General features: G+C 42.1%; 1 protein-coding gene across 4 annotated transcripts in view; it reads left to right on the forward strand.

The window, feature by feature from the left end:
* LOC149241405 (calcium-transporting ATPase 5, plasma membrane-type-like) overlaps positions 1-15,510 on the forward strand; it is a 293,316-nt gene that overhangs the window by 154,282 nt on the left and 123,524 nt on the right. For all 4 annotated transcript variants that reach the window (XM_089373955.1, XM_089373953.1, XM_089373952.1 and 1 more), the window contains 11 exons: positions 9,705-9,775; positions 9,910-9,993; positions 10,086-10,163; positions 10,296-10,367; positions 10,490-10,573; positions 10,671-10,753; positions 10,859-10,967; positions 11,130-11,185; positions 11,309-11,351; positions 11,435-11,518; positions 11,682-11,819. In XM_089373955.1, coding sequence (XP_089230081.1) covers positions 9,705-9,775; positions 9,910-9,993; positions 10,086-10,163; positions 10,296-10,367; positions 10,490-10,573; positions 10,671-10,753; positions 10,859-10,967; positions 11,130-11,185; positions 11,309-11,351; positions 11,435-11,518; positions 11,682-11,819 — 902 coding nt within the window. The remainder of the gene's footprint in view (positions 1-9,704; positions 9,776-9,909; positions 9,994-10,085; positions 10,164-10,295; positions 10,368-10,489; positions 10,574-10,670; positions 10,754-10,858; positions 10,968-11,129; positions 11,186-11,308; positions 11,352-11,434; positions 11,519-11,681; positions 11,820-15,510) is intronic.

Below are 15,510 nucleotides of genomic sequence, written 5' to 3' on the forward strand. Positions count from 1 at the left end.
CAGTTTCAGAATACAATCTGGGTGCCAAATCCGGCTCACCCAACAGAGAAAAATCTAGGCAGTAGTACCTCTCTACTCAGAAGCAGATATTCCGGTTGAAAACCTCGGATAAACACTCTGATAGCTTCACAGCTCCAATTTGCCCCTCGAAACCCCAGCGTCAGCCTCTAGGGACTGTGTCAACCTCTCTCTGGCCTAGCGTTAGCCCAACGTCACTCTGGCTTGTCCTGCGTTAGCCTCTGGAGGCACTTCGTCATCCCTTTGGCCCTATGTGTCACTCATGTTGGCCCTCTGAGGCACTGTGCAGTTCCCGGCTGCCTCTGTGTGAGCCCTGGCTGGCTCTGCGTGAACCTTTGGCTGCTATTGTGTCCCTCTCTCTGGCTACTGCGCTGATCCTCCCGGTGCTATCTCTGTGTCTCTGCTTCTATATTCGCTGCCCCTTAGCTGCAACTCTGATCACTCTCTCAACTTTCTCAGCAAACCTAGCCCCAGAAAGTCGAAATCTTGATCTCTTGGTGTGTTCTCCAAGTAACCCTCAAGCCTCCTTTTATACTTTTCTCGTTGACAAATCAATGACCGAGATTAAGTCCCTAATCAACGGCTAAGATTAGATCTGGCTTGATCCATGACTTTTGGACCATTCTAACACAATTTTATATTAATTCACATTAATATTTTATTTTCCATAAGTTTAGACTTAGGGACTCCATTAAAAATATTAATTATTTTAATATCTCCCAAACTATTTAGAATCTTCCCAAACACTTTTTGGGTATTAGAGATCTCATGTGCCTTAGCCTCTCCACCAATTTTCGTGGCTAGAGCACATTCGATGTTGCCCCAAATCAACACTTCCTCTTAGCGAGGACTGTGCTCTAGTAATACTCCTCACTAAGCATTACCCTAATCATTCGGCATTGGTCCCTGTGCTGATGCTAGGCCTACTGCCCAACATCCTCTGCATTGCTCCATCCTGTACTGCTACCAATGGCCCTGCCACTGCCACTGTTGCATTCGTATTGCAACTCCCTTTGCATCCGTGCTGCTGCCCATGGCCCTGCCACTGCCATTGCTGCATCTGCACTTCAACCCCTCTCATCATGCTGCATCGTGTCGCCCATAGCACTACCATTGCTAACTGTCGCACTGCAACTCAGTTATTGAAAAGTAAGTAACTGATCTCCCAACTCTGATATTTCCGTCAAGCTAGAAACACTCTTGATGCTGAAGCTCCCACTGTCACTAACAAGTGCTCCCTCTCTGACCTCTACGCTGCTGCAACAACTCCATGCATCTCGCACCATTGCACACCTCTTTGTGCCATCCTGCATTGGTGCAACAATCCCGTGCCTCTCGCATTGTTGCAGCCTGCTAGCCTCGCGTTGTCCTGGGAATCTTGTACTGTAGCTCCCTCTATCACTCCATCTGCATCCGTCTCTACTAACATCGCCAATACTGCTATTCCTCTTTGGGGATCCCATAGCAAGTTCTAATCCAAGAGGCTGAAACCTTGAGGATCCTGCCCCTCATCGCCTATAGTCCGCCTGACTACAGCTCGATGTCTCCCCACTTCTTTTGAAGTGGAAAATGAGCTCTCATGGCACTTTCATCGTCTGTCTCCACTTCCTTATCTGCCCTTGCTGGCACTGCCTTGGTCTCGGCGGCCTCTCCCTTACTCTTCTTTCTTGGACACTGGGTCGCATAATGACCCAGCTCCCCACAGTGGAAGCATTTGACCTTGGAGAGGTCCTTCTTCTTCTGTTTCTCTTGCTTTCCCTCAGATGCTAGGGCAGCATCCTCCTCCTCCTCCTTGATTCTGATCCCCTTGCCGCTGTGTCCGCCTTGCTCAGCCTTCTGATCTCTTCTTGGCGAAGAGCATTTCCTCCAAATCTGGAAGGGTCGCCTTGCCCAGTATGCTCTGGACAAACACCTCCCAGTCTTCTGAGACTGCGTTCAGGGCTGTTCTCACCATCAATTTTGGATTCGGCGTTGCCCCTAGGGAAGTCAGTTGATCCCGAATCTCCTTCAATCGACTGAGGAATGGGTCGATCTGTTCCCCCTTCTGCATCTGGTATGATCGCAACTGATTTTCTAGTAGCATCTTCCTCTGCACGGAAGTATGCTGATACAACTTGGTCAGGGCCTCCCACATCTCCTGTGCTGTGTTCTTCTCGGCAATATGTGGTAGTATATGACCTTGTCCCTGTCAAGGATGATACTCTTGGCCCTCACCATTGCATCCTCGTACCTGTCGTTATTAGCCGGGTCAACTGGCATAGCTATCGTCCTCAAGGCGAAGTGTTTGACATGATTCCTGTCTAGTACGGATAAGATTCTGGCCTTCCAGACTACGAAATTTGAGGCTCGGTCCAGTCTGTCTTGGTCTCTTACTCCGTGCAGTGCCATTTCAGTGCTCCTCTACTTCCCTTCTGGAAGTTCTCGGTATGACTCCTGTGAGCCTCGATTTCCCTCCTAGAAAGCCTTCTGCCAATGTCTGTGCAACTGCAACACTGATCTGGATTCCTTGGCTAGAAATCCACCTTGGAAGCAACTCCCTCTACCTTGGCCTTGCCCTGTTAGGTACTGTTCTGACTACAGTACCCCACCAGCTCCACTCTGCAACTTACCCACAACCTCCTGAACCCCAACAAACTGAAGGTTAGAGCTCCTAGGATCTGCACAATCCCGGCACCAGCAAATCAGCTTCCTCATCCAACTACGTCAGCCCTCCTGGCCTCTGCGTAGCTTTGCGTGAGCCTTTCTTTGTCTTCCTCAGCCTTTGTGCAGCCTCTTTGTGCAGCCTCTTCTTGGCTCAATCTTGATGACGCAGGCACTGCTTCACCCCTTCCTTGCTGCTACTTTTTTAGGAACAACTTCTGTCACTCGGGACAATTGTTTTCTGCTGTCGCTGCTCTGCTCGGCTGATGTCCTCAGTTCTCCTGTGATCTGCAACCATGCTCTGATACCATGCTGGAATTTCTAAGTCTGACACATTAGAAACCCTTCATGCACTTTACTGATTTATTCCTACCTACTTGTTCTGTTAATTAACAAGTTATTTACCATGCAAATACTAGAAATAAATACAAGTACATGCTCAACACATTACTGATTATCAACTAAAGGAAATAGAAACAAACACATAAGTGACACCGTTGTTTTTGGACTAATGTCCCCTGAAAAACCCAATGCGGGAAAACCGGTGCAGCTATATGAGGATTTGATTTATTAAGTAGTTTCAGAATACAATCTGGGTGCGAAATCCGGCTCACCCAACAGAGAAAAATCTAGGCAGTAGTACCTCTCTACTCGGAAGCAAATATTTCGACTGAAAACCCCGGATAAACACTCTGACAACTTTGCAGCTCCAATATGCCCCTCGAAACCCCAACGTCAGCATCTAGGGACTGCGTCAGCCTCTCTCTGGCCCAACGTTAGCCCAGCGTCACTCTGGATTGGCCTGCGTCAGCCTCTGGATTGGCCTGCGTCAGCCTCTGGAGGCACTGCGTCAACCCTCTGGCCCTCTGCATCACTCACGCTTGCCCTCTGAGGCATTGCGCAACTCCCGACTGCCTCTGCGTGAGCCCTGGATGGCTCTGCGTGAACCCTTGGCTGCTTCTGCGTCCCTCTCTCTGGCTACTGCGTTGATCCTCCCAGTGCTATCTCTGCCTCTCTGCTTCTGTATTCACTGCCCCTCAGCTGCAACTCTGATCACTCTCTCAACTTTCTCAACAAACCTAGCCCCAGAAAGTCGAAATCTTGATCTCTTGGTGTGTTCTCCACTGACCCTCAAGCCTCCTCTTATACTTTTCTCGTTGACAAATCAACAACCGAGATTAAGTCCCTAATCAACTACTAAGATTAGATCTGGCTTGATCCATGACTATTGGACCGTTCTAACACCATTTTATGTTGATTCACATTAATATTTTATTTTCCCTAAGTCTAAACTTAGGGACTCCATTAAAAATATTAATTATTTTAATATCTCCCAAACTATTTAGAATCTTCCCAAACCCTTTCTAGCCTCTCCACCAATTTTCGTGGCTAGAGCACATCCGATGCTACCCCAAATCAACAGTTGCATCACTGCAACAAGTTCTCTTCTTAGCCTGACATTCTCATTCAACAAGTACTCAACATTATCCCGTGTTGCTGTAGCGAATGCAACATTTTCCGCCATGACTGCCCTAGGATTCCTTCTCGTGTTGGCAGTAATCACCTTCTCTGTAGCAACTGAGACTGGATTTTGAGGATCATTGGGAAAGTATCTTTTCCTTTGCTGCATGATCCCCTTCTTAAGCTAATCGAACGTTACAATGCATATATCCATGACACTGCCGGTCGGTGCAGGTGTGATCCCCATTTCCCTGAATGGAAGATGACCACCTATAAGGGGAGGTTCCTCTAGAGTTCCTGGTTCATCATCCATGGGTTGGATGGTATCTTCTTCCTCCAACTCTTCTTCTTCAATCTCCTGAGTCAGTTGTTCTTCTTCCAGTCTCTTCGCTGGTTCCTCCTTTTGGGACTACCTCTATTGTTCTTCCTCTATTCTACTCATCTCTTCTTCTTCTTCTCCTTGTTGCTTTTGGAGAAACTCATCTTGCTTCCTCTGCTTCTCTTCTTCTTTTGCTTCTCTCCTCTCTTGCACTTCTTGAATAGCTCCTGCGTTTAAAGGACCAACTTTCCATTTCTTGCTTCTCTCGCCTGTTGAGTCATACCTGATCCTTTTCTTAGGAGCTACTTTCCTCGCTTGAGGTGTTATCTCTTCCTCCTCCTGTACCTGCAAGTCTTGAGCTGGTGGATCTTGGGGTGAATTGGTTTCCATCCCTAGATGTGCCTTCATGTTTGCGTTGTACCAGTTCTTTATCTTCTCATCTTTTGTTGTGGACATTGATGAGTACCTCGTATTGTGACCGATCCTTTCACAATGTTGCCTGATCACTCTCCTGGGATCATATCCATGGAAGTCCTTAGTGGTGAAGTGCAAGCGGTCCAACTCTTGTATTTCTGCTGTTGTCGCTTTGTGGCTCTTTAACTCATATAATCTGATTCTCAACGAGAATGTGGGCTAAGGGGCTTTCTTCCTCCTGTGAAGAATTCCTGACAATCCCTTGTCCAACTGATTTGCTACTTCTTGCATGACCACCTTATTGGTCACATATCACAACATGAGATGAGGGGATATCTGACAACCAAAACATCTGATGTATGTACCTTGGGAGCTGCAAACCAGTCCACAATATCTTGGAGTGACTCCTTCACTTGATCGGTCATGCAAGGAGGATCGATCTCGAATATCATCTGAAAGACAACTGCAAAGAAGTGCTCAACCAATTTTTCATATACGCCTCTGAAGCTTGATTATGATAACAATCTACAGTGGAAGTAAACTGGGAACTTCTCCTTAGGGGTCCAATTCCAGTTCATTCCCGAGAACGCATACTGTGCACAAATTCCATCTAGGAGAAATGCAGACATGTAGAATTATGGTGCCTAGTTCGCCCTCAAAGATGCTTTTTCCTACCCCACATGACGCTGCAACTTGAATGACAATATATCTGCCCAATTGAAAATCCTTCCGCGGGTTACCACCATATTGAGCATATATATCCAATTGTCCTCAAACACCTCAGTGTTCTTGTGCCCATGCAATTGACAACACATGGCTATCAAATACTGATATATGTCTCTGAGAATATTTGTCAGATAGACTGTGGATGGGCGATGGCGAAACTTGGCAGGCTCTCGACACCATGATTTGATAACGTCACTTGTGTCGAGGTCGGCCCATCTCATGTAAAAGCTATCATTTGCATATTCTGTAGGCTTGAGCATCTTATAATATGTCTGCATATCTTCACCATAATAGGTGACGAGATGATCGCCACTCTTAGTACGAAGCACAAGGTGAGAGTCATCCATATGCGTAATGATCCGTTCAATCACCTCTGCACATGGCATGATCGGGAATCTGCATGCGATCCTATGCATCTTGGACTTCTTGATATTAATGTATGCATGCACATCTTCTAAGTTCTCGACAAACCTATCTTGCATGAATGTGTCCTTGATCTTGCCCCATGTGACCTCAATAGTTTTATCAATGAAGCACTATGTGTCTGCATATATGGGAATGTTTAGCTTTGTAACTTCAACAAGTTCCTCAGTGCTTTCTTCTGAGAGTTCTTTGGAGGCCACTTTACGAGGCAGCATGGCTCCAACAGATGAAGATAGGGTGACAATACTTGTAGCACGAACACTTGTTTGTGGCAGTACACTCATAACGATGAGATTAACTTAAAACGACCTACTTATGAAGCAATACTTGTAAATCATGTACAAAGAGCCATCACATATGAAAATCAACGAATGACAACACACAATTACTTGCATGCATGAGAAAATAGGCATGCAAACTAAGAGGGTGCACTTCCAAAGCACGAAGGACTGTAAGGGCTCATTCAGGGCTTTGCAGTGCACTCATGCGCTCAAGCATGTGAAAGGAAACCTCAAGGGTGCATTGGCTCACTTCAAAGGGTCAAAGGGGTGAGATGTTGGGCCTTTAGGCCTTCACAATGTGCTCATGTGCTCAAGGAGAGAAAGAGGGCGCAATGTTGCACTCCGAAGGGACGACAGATGATGCAATCAAGTTTTTAGGCCTTCAAGGTGCGCTCATGTGCTCAAGAGCAAGGAGGGCGCACTGTCGCATGTCGAAGGGGCGAAGAAAAGTGCTTCGACTCTTCATGGTGCGCTCAAGAGAGGGTGCAGTTCTTCGTGGTGAAGAGTGTGCTGAAGAGGAAAACTTCATCAATCTCATTACAGTTTTCAAGGCTGATCGGGCTTCAAGGTCCATAAGCGCGGTCTTCCTGTTAGTAGCTCAGAAACAAGTTTTAACAACAAGATTTGATGATAAGACGAGAAGAAGAAAGATATGCAAGGTTATATAGATGCTGTCGCACTCTTGGTGGAATATGAAAAGGTTGAAGAATGTGAAGATTTTTTGCATGCGATAATAGATTAACACTTGCAAGATGAAGATTGAACATAAACGCCAACAATTGAATTGAAAAACCAAGAAACGACAGCAAGAAAAGCAAGAATGACAGTGAAATCATGAAAGGGAATGAAAAGATTCAACATGCAAAACTTACTTGTAGCGCTAGTTGATGAAGAGTTTCTTGATCTCCAGTTGTGCGCTCAACTCATATGAGAATGATTTTGCAAATGAATGATTAACTGAGTTGATTTAAAGAAGTTTACATGCAAAACTTATTCATGCATGATCACCACTTGTCGATGAGTGAAACAATTAGTTAAGAAAAGTTAAGTGGGCTACTATTTTCTAGGAGTGTGCCCACATGCAACAAGATGGATTATGCATGTGCCTAGGAAGGGAGCATTCCTTCGACACGAAGGAGTGCACTCAGGTAGGGTGCACTTGCTTAGAATGAAGGAGTGCGCTCAAGGGGGGCATACTTCTTCAGCTCGAAGGAGTGCACTCTAGTTGAGCGCATGTCTTCACCAACTTGGAGTGCGCTTTTTTTTTTGGAGTGATTTTCTCGCTTCGTTTGCTTTATCTGTGCTTTCGAGTGTTTTTCGAGTGTGTGCATGGTGAGAAGGCAAGTTTCTAAGTCAAGATAAGTGATGAGTTCACCCAACAATGGACTAACTAACTCAAGCACTGCTAATAGTTAAATGATGACGCTTAGGAAACATTGACTTAGGAGGATGTGACACTAGGAGAAAACATACGAATAGAAGATCAAACAACATGACGACACAAAGGGGCTTGAAACTAAAGTTGATGTAGGCTCCAAAACTGACTTAGACAAAAATTTTGGAGGGTTGTTGTTGCAGCGACAACAATACCTTTTTCAGCAAGGCCCCATTTGAAGATTTCTATGAAGTCTTGGAGGAGAAGTCATGCACCTAGTGGCTTTTGCATCCGCTTGGTAGGATTACTTGCATGGGTTGTTGAGCAAGGGACAATTATTTGAAAGCTTTGGGTGGTGGGACATACTTCTTGGAGCATGCTTTTCCACCTTGGAAGAGGATTTTGGGGCTAAGTGCCCAATTTAGAGGGTTGTGGGTAGCAGATTTTTTGACTTATTGGAGAAGTGATGTGGTTGAAGAGTCTTTGGAGGCTCGAGGCTGCACCTTCTCCCCTTTATTCCCCCTCATTTAGGGATAAGGGTCATCTTTTATGGGCTTAAGTCCCTATTTATTGTACATCTGGCTTTAGAAGCCCGAATGTTTAATATTTTAGATTAATTAATTTGTACGAAGGGCTTTTGGCTCATCAAGCTAATTTAGGGGATTTTAACTTAGAAAATTATTATTTTATTAATGAGGGAAGTTGAACACCTGTTCTATAAATAGAGGTGCACTTCTTCTTATTTTCTCATGGAGCTTCTGGGGAGAAATCCCATATCAATCTGAAATTTTTGCGAATTTTCCTTGTAAATTTTGGGTTTGGATATTTCAAGTGAGGTGAATTGTCTTGGTGAAGATATGTTTTGAATGGAGGAACATTCATTGGATTGATGTAATGATGTTTGGATGAATAATGGTATTTTATTGTGAGTCTTATCTTTCGTTTTCTACACTTGTTGGATTAGGGTTTGTTATTTGCCATATAAAAAATTGCAACATCTCTTATGAGCTCTATTTCCTTCATATGCAAAATTTGTCATCAAGCAGCCATCAGGGAAACTAGATTTCATTCCTTGACCTTAAGCTCCTACTTTGGAAAGTCGCTAGGGTTAGATTGATAGGTTATCCCTCTCTCTTTTTTGTCCTCATCCAAGGTCTTCAGCTATTTACTCTACCCTTTCCTGACTCCATATGCCCAAAGTTCATTAATGAGTTACGGCACTGATCCTCCATTCTCCATCACTTTATACTTTTTGTAAATCATTTAATTCGAAGTAGGATGTGCTTGGGAATCTGTTTGAGCATTCTCCAAGCATACCTTAAGCCATCAGTTCTTTGACCGTGCTTATTCATCCCACCCGGAGCCATACTTTGTTGAAGATTATTCTGGGTTGTAAAATTTGCAAGCTGCTTAGAGAACTATTTGACGTAGGATCCCTTTGTCATCTAAACCTAAGCCTCCCTTGTGGGAGTAACATCTACCCACAAAACAGCAGTGTAATTTGCTTCTAAGGTGACTGTGGTGGTGGATTCTGTAGTTGCCGGGGATCTAGTGCAGCCTAGCACTAGGGTGCTAGATTTTGGAGTAACAGGCCACTTACCTGCTCTTCTCTAATGTTCATAGGTTTCTCCTTGGGATGAGGGACATATGGTTTCTGTTTTGTTTCGTGGACTATGGTTGTGCTTTTATGTAGAGCATGTATGACAGTGTTTAAGAGTTAAGACATTTGGGCATTTTTAATTATCAGATAACCCAATTTTGAGTTTTGATAATGCTTGTGGAGAGTGCAGTTGCAAGTTGCAACCCACTCTTTTTGGGGGTATAAAGCCATCTATGTACATATTTTCTATTATTAATAGTCAAAGGAAGCTTTTATTTGAAAAAAAGTGATGAGATAGATTATAATACATGTGATGAACTCTTACCAATATTATGAGATAGTAATATGTCTGGAAAACATGCATCATTTGGGCATTGAAAATCTTTGTTATGTCTGGAAAATCCCCTATTTATGCACATGTCGATGATTATACCTCTTAATTTGCAGCAATCAGCGATTACAGACAATCTCTCCAGTTCCAAAATCTGAATGAAGTGAAGCGAAACATTCAACTTGAGGTGCATCTTCCTGTCACAAACTGCCTGTCTCTCTTAAGTTTCTCATATATACATGTGTCTAAACACATTGTGGATTTCTTGGGATTTGCTTTTGAGTATCATGATCTGACACTATTGTTGCATTGCCTTTTTAGGTGATCAGAAGTGGAAGAAGATGTAAGGTTTCCATATTTGATCTTGTTGTTGGTGATGTTGTCCCCCTCAAAATTGGTGACCAGGTGTGTTAAAATTTCCTTTGTAATACTAGTCATCGCCTTGCTTCTTATTAAAGTTGAATAACCTATACTTGAAATATGTGTTTTCTTTTCAGGTCCCTGCAGATGGCATTTTTATTACTGGACATTCCCTGTCAATTGATGAATCTAGTATGACTGGGGAGAGCATTGTTGTATGTGCCTTTATTGTTGTGCTCTTATTTTCTTGGCCTGTTAGCAAAGAAGTGAATTTTCCCAGAAGCTTGTGATGCTAAAATTTGTAACATTTGCACCCGGCTATAACTGCCTCTTTGTTTTTCTTCTAGGTTCATAAAGATCAGAAAAATCCCTTTATGATGTCTGGCTGTAAGGTTGCAAATGGCTATGGTACCATACTGGTGAGTTGTAAATAATTACACTTCCTGATGGTGATTTGATGCATTAGGGTTCTCATCGTCGACAGTTTTTGCTCTGATTGATAATAGGGGGTTTGGTTTGGACTTCTATTGCCTTATTTCAGGTAACTGCTGTGGGATTAAATACTGAGTGGGGTTTAGTGATGGCTAGTATATCAAAGGAAAATGAGGAAGAAACTCCCCTACAGGTCTGTCTTCCATGACTTGTTTTATTTGCATTCTATTCTTTGCCATGAGTGTTAGCATCGCAAAATTAACACTTACAGAGAGTTTCCTGTTTATAAGGTCCGCCTCAACGGTGTTGCAACTTTTATTGGTAAGGTTGGACTTACAGTGGCAGTTGTAGTCTTTGTCATCCTCTTGATTAGGTAAGTGATACTGCACTACCTTGGATTGTTTTCTAAAAATTGTTTGTGTTTTACCACTGCCATACATTTGTTGTGTTAAATCTATTTTATGTTTTATTTTGTCAGATTCTTTACTGGACATACGGAAGATTCCAATGGGAAACCCATGTTTCAAGCGGGAAAGACCAAGGTTGGAGCCACACTTAATGGAATTGTTAACATTTTCTCGATTGCGGTAGGTCAGCATGTCCTACTATCAGTATCTTGTCAGTATTATGCTTGAATGGTTGGTTTTTATAAAGTCAATTATTTCTTTGTTTGCAAAACTATGAGTCATGTCCAAGAATTATATGAAAATGTACAAAAGACAAATAGTAATGAAAGCATTGGTTTGCAGGTTGTCATCATCGTTGTTGCAGTTCCAGAAGGACTTCCATTGGCAGTCACTCTGACGTATTATTGATTCCAGAAGTTTTTGAAAATTTAGCTTATTCAGATTAATATCCAGTGATATTCTGTCTTATTTAGGAGCAACGATTATTTTCTTAACATCTTTTCTTTTCATTTTATTGACAGTTTAGCTTATTCAATGAAGAAGATGATGGTTGACAAGGCTTTGGTTAGTATTGATTCATAATAATTTATTTCTATGAATGGGTGGGTGATTGATGTTTCAACATCTAAAAGTTCACATCATTCCAGGTACGAAGGTTGTCAGCCTGTGAGACTATGGGTTGTGCTACGACAATTTGTAGTGATAAAACTGGGACACTGACCTTGAATCAGGTTGGCCATTCTCAATGGTTAATATCTATGGGCATGATTCCTTCTTATAAGTGTGCTAGGCTCTAATAAAACATGGCATTGGACAAATGTTATATTGTTTGACGTTCTTCTTGTTAGCATGAACCTTAACCCTGTCATACAACAAATCATGTTTGGCTTGCAGATGACAGTTGTTAGGGCATGTGTTGCTGACAGGATCAGGGAACTGCCAGAGAGTTCAGAAAATCTCCCTTCTATTGTAGTTTCCCTTCTTATTGAGGGTATCGCGCAGAACACCACAGGGAGCGTCTTTAAACCTGAGGTAAAACAATAGAATCTTTCCAAGCACATGAATATAAATAGAAACATGGCAATAGATGTCCATTTGCTCGATTCAAGTGTTTGTATAGAAAGAGGAAAAACAATTGGAGGTCAAGAGATTCTAAAACTCAATATTTTTTTAATAGCATAGTGACCAACCAACTCTTCTAGATATGATTTCTAAAGCTATAGGAGATTTCCATCAAGGTCCTTTTTTAATGATTTAAAATTTAAATTATTTGGTTGTTCAAAGCTTCTAGAAACACAATCTTGAGGTTTTCACCTCCGAGCATAGTTTTCCTTAATGCTAAGATGCCAAGTCTGAGGGGTATCTATTATAGTTATCAAAACAGGCTAGAGCTGGTTCATACCAGTTTGGGCAAATTCATGACCGATTTTTCATTTGAACCAATTTGGGACTAGTGCTTGATTGCGCATGGTGATCTAGTTGATGGTTCGTGGACATATTATAGAATGGACTTGTCAAAAGTTCATCAATTGGCATCGACGGTTCATTGTGCACATTTTGATGGGTTGTGAGTTTTAAAATCAGACTTCGGATATGGTCCGAGGTTTTTTATTGCTCATCGATTGAGGATTGGTAGGTTCATGGTTGGTGGTTTTCATAGTAGGTATATTCAGAGGACATATAACACTCGTATAGATTCACAAATGGACAGGCTTTTAGCATTGCAATAAGTCGGCCATGTTTGTTTCTTGGAGCACTTAGAGCAGATATGGGAGGTCGAAGACTCCAAAGGCTACGGTTAGATTTTCAATATTCACTTTCTTGGAAAATTTCAGTTTCTTGAAACATCATCTTTCCTGAAGGCCCTTCAGGCAGATTTGTTTATGTTTTGAATTTGAATAAAATTAGAGAAAATAAAAAATTGGTCGAAGGTAGCTTGTTTACCAGGCAACCTTTTACAGTTTCTGCACTTTGAATAGTAACTATAGTTTTGGATGCCACTATGGAGGATAGTATGTGGTTCAAATTTGGAGGTGATTTGAGATTGTGGTATTTGGTCAATGTCAGGGTTATAGGTTTATCGTGATTTAGTTATAGTTTTGGAGACCCAATGTTGCATACGAGATCAGGGTCAAATTTCATGTCCTAAATTTTTTGAAAATTTGGTCGTGTTACCCACCATTTTGTTGGGTACTAAAAACTCATACAGGGATTTGTTGATTAGTTTCAAAGCTTGAAGTATTGTAAAAACAGATCCAATCACTCAGATGTTTCTGTAATGGACACTTCAAGCTAGGACATGAGTAACCATTCTGAATCTTCAGTTAGTAACAGCGATAACCATAACCTATTTTGTTTTGGGGGTTTATGGTTGTATCTAAGAAGAGTATAGCTTTAGGAGCAGACCCTATAAGGGAAAGATCAACGGATGTTGTATTTTCAAAAGATGATGGAGTAAAGGAAACTAGTAAGAAACCAAGAATGTTATTGTTGGCTTTGTTCGAATTACTGATCGTCGAAGGAGATTGAGCTCGTGTAACTACTATGATGCTAAGTCACATGACATGAGGACACATGACATGTAGGACACCAAAATACAAGTATTTGGCACGTGGCACGAAGACCCCATAGAACATGACATGGATGACATGTTATATATTAAAAAATATAATATATGTTAAAAAACATAACAAATTAGCGAATTACACAAAATATGAAATATATAGAACATTTACATGATGATGATACAAATTTAATCATCCAACTAACACATTAACCAAAATAGCACTTAGTGCAATCCATCTTTGAACCAAAAATACATCAACAAAGTGGCCCTAAATGATCCGTAGAGTCCATAAAAAACATGCTACAACAAATTGTTAGTTTTTTGATATAGTAGCAACGGATATTTGTTCTAGTCTCAGATGATGTCTAAGAGGCTAAGGAACACAAGATCTCCAAAACCTAGAAAAGGTTTTGCGAGAAAATACTTGGAGATGCCTGAATTAAATTAATTAGCCAATAATAAAAAAGAAGCCTAACTTAGGAAAATTGGTTAATTAAAGTCAATTAATTAAGGAAGTTTGATTTTTCTCTAGAGGCTTTTATTGATGAAGTCAAATTGATCTTAGCCATGGGTTGATAGTTGATAATGGCCGTGGAGGCTCCAACGAGAGACTATAAGAGCAGGTCGAAGGGCTTGGAGATGGCATCAGTTGTGAGTTAAGTAGTTTGACTACCCAGTTGTAGGTATTCAACATGGGCTCAATTGAAGCTAGGGAAAGCATCGGAGCAAGGGTTTCAGTGAAAATTTGAGAGCTGGAGTTCGTGAGTGATTTCCTTGGTATTTTCCAGTGTCTAGGAGACAGGAAATAGATGGCCGAATTCATCTACAAAAGAGGTCGAATATAGCAGTACAAGTTAGCTAGATTTCCCAGTGCAAATTGCCAAAGGAGCCATGTTTTAGATGCTAGTTATCAGATCAATGTCTTGGAGGCAGAGTGAGTGTTTCAAATGCAGAGGGAGGCAGAGCGACTTGTCTAGAGGTGATTCTTGTTGATTTCTGGTAGCATCGGATGTGCTCTAAGCCTCAAAATTTGTAGGGACGCTAAGACACATGTATTCCAGAATACCCAGAAATCGTTTTTGGAAATTCCACCCAGAGACAATTTTATTAAAATAACTGATTATTTTTAATGGATGCCTAAGTCTAAACTTAGGAAATTAAAATAATTAAAGGGTATTAATTAAACTGGGGGTGAAACTTCTAGAAGAAGACGAGGATCAAGTCAAAATGATCTGAGCCATTGATTAGAATCTAATCTGGGCCATTGATTGATCAACAAGAGGATTATAAGAAGAGGCTTGATGGGCATTTGGAAAACACATCGAGTGAGAGATCAGAGATCGATTTTCTCAAGAGAGCAGCGCAACAGTTGCCGAAGAAGGTGATCGAGGAGATTTCTTGCAGTGAGGGGCAAGGATAATTTTCCGGAGGAAGTTTTCTTGATTCAGAGAGTGCAAGGCAGAGAGGGCAGAGAGTAGTCCGGAGAGGCAGCGTTGGGCCACGCAGAGCTACGCTGTGGCAGCGCAGAGCTTCAAAGGGAGTCCGTAATTCTGATGGGGAACAGTCGGGATCTAGTGCTGGAGTTGGGGTGTGAGAACGGGAGGCCAGAGGGTCGAAGTTTCTAGCTAGCAGAGGATCGAGAGGAGGTGCAGCGCAGTCCTTGTAGTAGTGATGCAGTAACTGCGTGGGTGTGACGCAATACTGCACAGAGGCTCATCTCTCGCAGTGCCGGATATCCCAGTGACGGGGTGAGATCATCTCGCTATCTTTCTGTCCAGTTAGATCTCTGTATAGGATTGCCAGTGTGGGCATCTGAGGAATGTACTTAGAAATTACTGCATAATAATACAAACCCTGAGTCGCTGCACCGATTTTCCCACATTGGGGTTTTCCCTGGACAGTTGTCCAAAAACAACAATGTCGCTTATATGCGCTATTTCTTTCTTCCTCAGTTCTTGTTTCGGCATATTATTTAAGTTGTGAAGGCTACAATTGTATTTATTTCGATGTTTACCGTATAACACTATAAATAACTTGATTCAGTAGGAGAAATATAATTAGTTGTTGCAGTAGTGATTCGGGGATTCCGAATTTTCACATGGTATCAGAGGACAAGTGAACCAAGAGAGCAGACTGGAAGAGTCCTGTTACACAGTA

This window comes from Pinus tabuliformis, chromosome 8 (assembly GCF_031772625.1).
Source record: "Pinus tabuliformis cultivar Carrire ecotype Pingquan chromosome 8, CPIR1, whole genome shotgun sequence".
Lineage (NCBI taxonomy): Eukaryota > Viridiplantae > Streptophyta > Pinopsida > Pinales > Pinaceae > Pinus > Pinus tabuliformis.